The sequence below is a fragment of the Callorhinus ursinus genome, unplaced genomic scaffold (genome assembly GCF_003265705.2).
Source record: "Callorhinus ursinus isolate GAN/ISIS: 27379988/994484 unplaced genomic scaffold, GSC_fseal_2.0 scaffold33, whole genome shotgun sequence".
Lineage (NCBI taxonomy): Eukaryota > Metazoa > Chordata > Mammalia > Carnivora > Otariidae > Callorhinus > Callorhinus ursinus.
This window is the reverse complement of record NW_027397095.1, coordinates 316,621-324,833: the sequence shown is the minus strand read 5'-3', so window position 1 is coordinate 324,833 and position 8,213 is coordinate 316,621. Positions and strand designations below refer to the sequence as shown.

Genomic DNA, 8,213 nt, shown 5'->3' with positions numbered 1-8,213 from the left:
TTTATTTCATTTTTGAATTTTTGTTGCTAGTACATAGAAATGCTATTTTAATATTGATCTTGTGTCCTGTGGCCTGTGCCAGATATACTTAGAGGTCTAGTGCCTTTTTGTCTATGTGTATTTCTTGGGATTTTCTCCATACAGGATCATCGGTGAATAAAGATAGTTTTATTTCTGTCTTTCCAATCAGAATGTTTTTATTTGGGGGGATGAGGAGCTTATTCCACAGTCGAGGATCTCCTCTAATAGAAAGGGCAAAAGTGCACATCCTGCATTGTTCCCGATGTGTAGAGAAAATCTTCATTCTTTCACCATTGAGTGTTATGCACACTATAAGGTTATGTAGACACTCCTTACTAGGTTGAGAAAATTCCTTTCCATATACCAATTTTGTTGAAAATGTTTATCATGGACGGGTGTTGGATTTTGTCAAATCTCTCTCCCGCACCTACGGTAATGGTCAGGTTTCCCCCTGCTTATGTTAATATGGAGTAAAACATTGACTTCAAGATGTGAAACCAACGTTGCATTCCAGAGAGAAATCCCACTTGCTGCTGGTATGTACCTCTGGGGTGTTCGGACCAGGCCCTACCTGGTCTCCCCACTTAGCCCTCACCCAGGCTGTGGTCCCTGAGGCAGAGAAAAGAGAATGGCATTGTCGGGGGCGAGGAGCCGCCAGCATGTTCTAGGGCTGGAACCTTGCTCAAAAGCCGTCCACGACAGGCTCTTATCTTCCCAAGGACCTCACCGAGGAGCCCGCTGTCCCCCTACAGCACACGCGGGGGCACCCGCCCCGGCCCATTGCTCTGTGGCCACCATATTGGCTATCCCGCCCACGGTGGGAGGAGACCGGACCTCCTCGCCTCCACCTCTTCGGGGCCGCACGAGCCTGTCCGCTGCCTCCCCGTTGGCTCGAAGGTGGCAGGGGCGGGCCCTACCTGGCCCGCGCTCGGAGGTCCTGGGCCTGGGGCTCCTGCCGGCTGCTGCGGTGGCAGCAACGATCCTCGGAGGGTACGGGGCCGAGGCACAGAAGCGGGAGGTGCGGGCCCTGAGAGGCTGCTGTGACCACAGAGCATCCACGAGGCCAAGGATGAGACAGGCAGGCCCTTTGCTTTGTTTTGTGTGGTGGGCCACCCAGGTGGTGGTGACTTCGGGACCTTGCTCAGCCTTGGGACCAGGGCTGTGGCCGTCTTCCGGAGGAAGGTGGACTCTGCAGAGGGGGACTGCCGGAGGCAGCTCGGTGCCCTGCCAGGGGTGTCTCTGTCCCTCTGTCTCCCGCACAAGGATCCTCTCCAGAGGGGCTCCCCCACCCCTGCTCCAGGCTGCAAGGGTGGCTCCATCTCGTGGGCATGGGAGGCCGTGTTCCCAAGTCCCCCACAGCTGGGTCTGCATCCAGCTAAGCCCCAAATTCTCCTCACCCACCGCAGTGGTGACAATGCCGGCAGAGAAGCCTGGGGGGGTGGGGGGCTTCCCCTCCCCTGCGTTTCCCCAGCAGCGCCCCCCGATTCCTCCCTGAGCTCCCGTTTGCTGGATCTCCCTGATTTGAGGGTGCATTTGACTGCGTTTCCCAAACACGCGTGTATCTGAAGCCAAGTGGCCAAGTCCTGGGTCTGTCGCTGGTAGGAGGACACGGGCCACACTGAAGGCTCCCTCCTGGCGACACGAGAGTGCCCGTGGCCGGCCTGGGGCCACACGGTGGTCCGTGGAAGAGCTGGGCTCAGGAGGCCGCCCTGAGCCAGAGCAGAAGCTGCCTGCCTTCCTCGGTGGCACGGAAGGGTGGTCCTCCCTCCCCAACGTGCCTGGGGCCCCGAGCCCCGGTCTCACCCCTCCCCTCTTGGTGGCACCAGGCTGCGTGATCCCTGGGCTGGGTTTGGGACCCACACGGACTGAACGGGACCATCTGGACAAAGCAGAGGGAAGCTCAGGGTGCTGGCAGGGACGGGGGTCCATCCCTCTGTGGTGGCAGGTGCCCGAAGGGTCTGTCTTGTCAGGGTGCTTTGACCCCTGGAAGTTCCCAGTGGGTGGAGCACACCCCAGGCCCTTACCCCAGGCTGTGCTCCTCAGGGGGACCAAGACCCTGCATCCTCAGGAGCCTCCTCCCAGCGGACTGTGGGCCTTCCTTCTTCTACCCCAGCCACTGAGGTCCCCAGGTGCCCTTCACCCCCCCTCTGCCTGCCTGCCTGCCCTCAGCCCTACAGCCCTTGGAGCCCATGGCCAGGCTTCTGTGGGGAGTCACTAGGCTGGGGCTCTGAAGGGACAGTTCGGGTCTGGGGCGGGGGAAGGGCAGCAGGCTTCCCGCCCCCAGGGGTTTCTCTCTTCTAAAACTGGGTGCCCACCTGGCTGGCAGGGAAGCAAGGGCGACCTCGCCACCTGCTGTTGCAGACGGGCCTCCAGGTGACCCAAAATGATGTGCAGGGAGCCTCTTCCACCGCCCCCCCCCACAGCCCCCCCTCAATAGAGAAGACCCAGGTATCAGGTCATCCAAATAAAGGTTGTGAATGGGACAAATTGCCACCTCTCTGGCCAGGCCCGTGCCGCCGCCTTCTTCTCCAGGGGCCCTGGCCCCGCAGGCCTCCACCCCTGCAGCCCCCCGCGGCCCTCCCAGGTGACTTCACCGCCGGCCCCCTCCTCTGAGGCGCCACACCAGAAGAGGAGGCCTCCAGTTTTCTTTTCCTTTATTGAACTCAGGGAGGGTTTGTTTTTTTAACTTAGAGTGACAAGATTTGACAACACCAGGAACGAGACCATTTCTCTGAGCAGCCGGTGCTGACCAGTACAGTTAATCACACACGGGAAAGTGACAGTCATCTCCAGCCCGTGTCTCGGATTCTGTAGAAGCTCTGCTGCCTGGAAAACAGACTGCAAATTAAATAAAGTGCATCGAGAGCCTGTCAGGCAGCCAGGGCCCAGTGCGGGCAGAGGGAAGGTGGGGGGTGGGGAGAAGCTCGCTAACTACTCAAGGCCAAACCGGTCAGAAAAGCAGTGGCAGGACCACAGGCCGAAGAAGGGCAGCCCCTGCCCAGTCCCTCGGGGGCTGTGCGGAGACTTCCGGGCCCCCGGGGCAGGGCAGGCACTGGCTGGGGCGCCCCGCAGGGCAGGGGTCTCGGGCCAGGGCCCCGAGGCTCCCCCCACCCCTCTCCCTGTGGGCAAGAGGTGTCACAGGCCCCAGGCAGCTCCAGCTGAGCCACAAGGCCGCAGCTGGGGAGCAGGTCACCCCGAGGGTGAGACGGGGCCTTGCAAGGGGCACATCTGTGGATCAGCCCCAAGGAGGCCCCGCGTGGCTCTCACACGCTGTCCCCGGACATCTGTGGATGGAGTCGGCAGGCTGGCAGGCTCCCAGAAGTGGTCCTGGGTGGAAAGGGTTGGGGTACAGGAGGCGCCACCGGGACCGGGGATCCCAGGACACTTGGCACAAGGCAGGAAGCCATCACACCCTGTCTGTGGGAAGCTGCAGGGGACACATGCGGCCTCATCTGGCCTCGGTCCCCGGGGTGAGGCGGGCAGAACTCTTCACTCAGGACTCGGCCTCCAGCGTGGTGGCTGAGGAGGGCAGGAGGTATGACACTGGGCCACCGTGTCCCTGAGGCTGGCCAGCCTGCTTGGGTTTTCAGTCCCAGGAATTCAGAGCCTGGGAGCCGAGAGCAACCAGTGACAGAGCGGCTGTGGGACCGGGGTCCTTCCTGGCCCCCCTCGGGAACCACGCCTGGCCATCCTGGTGCGCCAGGGAGCCGCACACCTGGGCCTCCAGGGCCGATTCAAGCCCATGCAGAGGAGGTTCTCCTGTGGGATCCTGGGCTCGGGGCCGAGGCGGGGGGCAAGCCCGGGGACCGACAGATGGGGTCGTGCATGGGTCCCAGCCCCGTCCCAGGTTTATCCCTTCACCCTCCTGGTTCCGTCTTGTCCCCAGCAGCCACGCCACCACCCCACCCCCACCCCGCCACCCAAACTGAGAGGCTCGTGCCACTCAGCTGCCGAGGAGCCCTTGGTCCAGCCTGGGGTGGGGCGGCAGGGGAGGCCAGGCTCTGTGGGGAAAGACCTCCACTCCGCAAGGCGTTCTAGGACTCCCTCCTGTGTCCATCTCAGCGCTGACGGTCTTCCCTGTGACCTCCCACACCACTCCAAGAAAAGCCAGTTCCCCACGTTCCCTACCCTGCACCTCTCTCTCTCTCTCCTCCTAGATCCCCCAGGGGGGGCCTTGAGCTCCCCTTCCCCACCCCACCTGTGCCAGGTTTTCTCAGATTCAGCCCCACCCCTTCTTATCTGTAGGACAAGGACACATCTCTCCCTGTCCTGGAGCCAGCTTTTCCAAACACCAGGTGGGGAGAACAGAAGGCCCTCAAAGTGTTGCTAGGAGATGCAGAGCTGAGGTGACAGGGTGGCGTCCTTCCCCATGCCAGAAGGGGACCACTGGCTACCCCAGCCCTCGAGGCCTCTGCCTGGAAGGTCCTTTCTCTCCTCCTGGGCCAGGCCCTTTGCCCAGCTGCTCCCCAGGCAGCTCCCGGGCCAGGGGCGGCCCCTGGGCACGGATTTGAGTCTCTTGACAAGGCCACGGAAGGGGTGGGTCACCACCTACAAACTCCGGTTCCTGAAAGACAGAAAGAGATGGGGACTTCACAGTGGCCTCCCCACGGAGAGTGGGGCCCCTTTGCCCAAGGGCTGCCTCCTCCCAAGCCGCTTCTCCACCCGCTCTCCCCACCCCAGCCTGAGAGCTGCCCTGGGCTCCAGGAGATCCCCATTTCCCCGGCTCCTCTGGGTGCACAGGGGCTGCCGCAGGCGACATTCAGTGGCACGGGCAGGGCAGACGTGGGGTCCGGAGGGAGGGTGGCTGCGATGGCGCAACAGCGAGACTGTGGGGGCAGGGACAGGGCCGAGCGGCCTTCCCCCTCCCCGGGGTCTCCAAACGTCCAAGCGCCCAGCGCCAGAGGGCGCCCCCAGAGCCGGAGGGGGGCAGTGGGCACAGCCGGAGCAGGTCCAGAGCAGTCCCCCGGCCCCCGACACAGGGCGGGAGGCAGTTCTGCCACCGGCCGGGAGGGAGCTGCCCAGAGCCCAGGGGCCTGAGGGCTTAGGAGGGGCCCGAGGGCTTAGGAGGGGCCCGACCAGGGCTTTGGCCAAGAACACAACCACCCTCCCTGTCTGGCCCCCCAAAGGGGTGAAGGGTGGCAGCATCTTTTCCTTCTAGAGCCTTCCCCGGCGCCTCCGCCAGCCCATTCCCCTCCACTCCCTGGGGTTCAGGTGGCAGCACCAGGGCCTCTGGGGAAAGCGGGGCGGGGACCGGCTGACCCTCCGAGATGCCCGGGCCGCCGCCGCCCCTCACCCCCGCCTGGGAATGAGGACCGGGGAGTCTGGGGCGCCTGCGGCCCCCCCCCCCCGGGCAGCTCAGGGGCTGGCTTCCAGGGGTCCCGTCCACAGTTCCCCCTGTCACCGAGATGTCCTGGCAAGCGCCGCCGCCAGCCCGCACGCAGGTCCAGCCTCCGGCCTCTTACCTTGCGGACCCGGGCCAGTCAAGTCCCTGCTGCGGAATTTTTCCTTGCGGCTTCCCGGGCTCTGGCCGACGTGAGGCAACAGGTCGGCCGCACTCGAATCGGGTTTTTTTCTTTTTTCTTTCTTCTCGAGCCCCACGGAAAGGGCCCGTTGGCAGAGTTTCCGTGCAATAGGTCACCGGGCGCGCCGCGGGCGGGCGGCTCGTGGCCGGGGCCGGGCCGGGTGACTCGGCGGCCGGGTGGCCGGCGTCCTCCCGCGCAGGTCTAGGGCCCGGGGGCCCGGGCCACCCCGCCTCCTGCCCCCGCCGCGTCCCGCCGGCCGTCCTCCATGCCGGCGCCCCTGCCCGTCGCGGCCCGGCGCGCGGGACCCTCCGGCCGGGGCTGCGGCGGCGCCCGCTCACTCGATCCGCACCTGCAGGCGGACGTTGAGCATCACCGAGGCCACCACGTAGAAGTAGGGGAAGTTCATGCGCAGCCGCCAGGCCAGGTCGAAGAAGGTGATCAGCGTGCGCGTGAGCCCCTTGCAGAAGGCGCCGTACGAGCCGCGGGCCGCCGCCGAGCGCGACAGCCGCACCACCAGGCCCGACAGGGCCGCCGCTGCCGCCGCCGCCGACAGAGCCGCCGACGCCGCCATGGGCGCGGGCCGGCGCAGGCCCCGCCGACCCAGGGGAGCGCGAGCGGCCGGGCAGGTGGACGCGAGGCCTGAGGCGACCCGCCGGCCGCCGGTGCCCTCCGCCCCGCCCCGCCCTCGGTCACCCCTTCCCTGGCCGGGCCGGGGATGCAGCCTCCGCGGCCGCCGCCACCGCCCCCGCCGCCGCCGCCCCCGCCCCTCCGGAGCAGCCTATGGAGAGCTCCGCCCCTCGCCGGCTGCCGGGGCGGCCGCCGCTAGCGTAACCCCGCCCCGAGTGTGGCCACGCCCCCTCCCGGGCGCCACGGAGCGGCCCCGCCGACACGGGACCGCCCACGGGACCGCCTCGCCAGCAAGCCCCGCCTCCTCCGGGGCGCCCAAGGGCAGAGCCCGAGGGAAGAAGGGATTGGAAGGCGGGATCCCCAGGGATCGCTTTGGGGGCGTGTCCTTGAGCGGAGCGGGCGGCCCGAGTGTCTGGACCGCTCTCCGGATTCCGTGCAGACGGCCTACCGGGAAGGCTCCGTCTGTTTACCTCATCCCCCTTCCCCACAGTCTCCACAGAAAACCCGGCCAGGCGACCCACTGTACCTTTCTTTAATTCGCATTTCTCTGCTAACTCGGCAGCCCTGTAGAGTTTCACCAAACGCACAGGCGCGTTTTTTTTTCTTTTTGGTATAGTTGCTGGTCATGTGTATTTCTTTATTGAATTGCTCCATTGTCTTTCTTTTACCTGTAAGGGAGGAAAACTTTCCCTCTATAATATTCTATTTGTACACACCTCCTAGGTTATGAAATAGATCGACAACAGGCAGATTAACTCTAGGAAAGGTATACACATTTATTAATTTTTAATATTACCTGCACAGGGACATCACAGAAAAAAAATGTGAGTGAGATTTGAGAGCTTATATACCATCTTAATAGGGGAAGGGGAACGGAGATGTAGGCAATTTAGGGGAGACTACATGATTTTTAGGAAACACGAGTGGGTTCTTAGAATAGACAGGAGATATAACAGAGTTTGTTTGTGGTGTGGACTTCTCATTCCTCCCCGCTCCGCCTCCCCCCCCCCGTAGTAAGAATCAATTTCCCTGTTTTTTTTAAAAGGTTTTATTTATTTATTTGACAGAGAGAGAGAGCACAAGCAGGGAGAGCGGCAGGGGTAGGGAGAAGCTGACTCCCTGGTGAGCACGGAGTCTGACATGGGGCTCCATTCTAGGACCCCAGCATCACCAACCGGTCCGAAGGCCGCTGAACAGGAAGCCCTACTCGGGCAGGATCCCAGGATCCTGGGATCATGACCTGAGCCGAAGGAAGGTGCTTAACAGACTGAACCACCCAGGCGCCCCAGGAAGGCTTTTCTATAGAGGAAAGGGGGAGGCTGGGATGGCTTTTGGAAACAAAAAGTCCATTAGAGTAAATTCGGGGTTCCAAGTATAGTAGCTTTTCATTGGCTTGCGTTATGACTATCTGTCATTGGCTGGGCTGAAACACCTTTTGTTTTTCCTCCTGGGGTGGTAATAGCTAATGTAATGTCTTATTTGGAAGATATGTCTCTTCCTGTTGGGGTCTGCAATTTATAAGGAATGGTAGGACCTAAGAGCTCCCCCTTCTGGTCTACTGACTCCACTTTATTTTTATTTTAAAATTTTTTTAAAGATTCTATTTATTCAGAGTGAGACACATTGTGTCTCACACGTGAGAGAGTGACAGAGTGAGATAGAGTGAGACACATTGACAGAGGGAACACAAGCCGAAGACAGAGGCTTAACGACTAAGCCTCCCAGGCACGCCTACGTATAACTTTTAAAAAGCTGTCTGCAGGGGAGCCTGGGTGGTTCTGTCCTTAAGCGTCTGCCTTGGGCTCAGGTCATGATTCCAGGGTCCCGGGATCGAGCCCCTCATCCAGCTCCCTGCTCTCTGGAAGCCTGCTTCTTCCTCTCCCACTCCCACTGCTTGTGTTCCTGCTCTCGCCGTCTCTCTCTGTCAAATAAATAAATAAAATCTTTAAAAAATATAAAATAAAAAAATAAAAAGCTGTCTGCAAGGGGCGCCTGGGTGGCTCAGTTGGTTAAGCAGCTGTCTTTGGCTCAGGCCATGATCTC

General features: G+C 61.7%; 1 protein-coding gene across 1 annotated transcript; it reads right to left on the bottom strand.

The window, feature by feature from the left end:
• Nucleotides 1-2,658: 2,658 nt before the first annotated feature.
• On the bottom strand, nt 2,659-6,299 carry SMIM10L2B (small integral membrane protein 10 like 2B). The gene is made up of 2 exons (XM_073879131.1): nt 5,484-6,299; nt 2,659-4,585 (listed from the first exon to the last, which is right to left on the bottom strand). Exon 1 carries the CDS (start codon nt 6,112-6,114, stop codon nt 5,878-5,880), a length of 237 nt encoding a protein of 78 aa, XP_073735232.1. The 5' UTR covers nt 6,115-6,299; the 3' UTR covers nt 2,659-4,585; nt 5,484-5,877.
• Between the last annotated feature and the right edge of the window lie 1,914 nt (nt 6,300-8,213).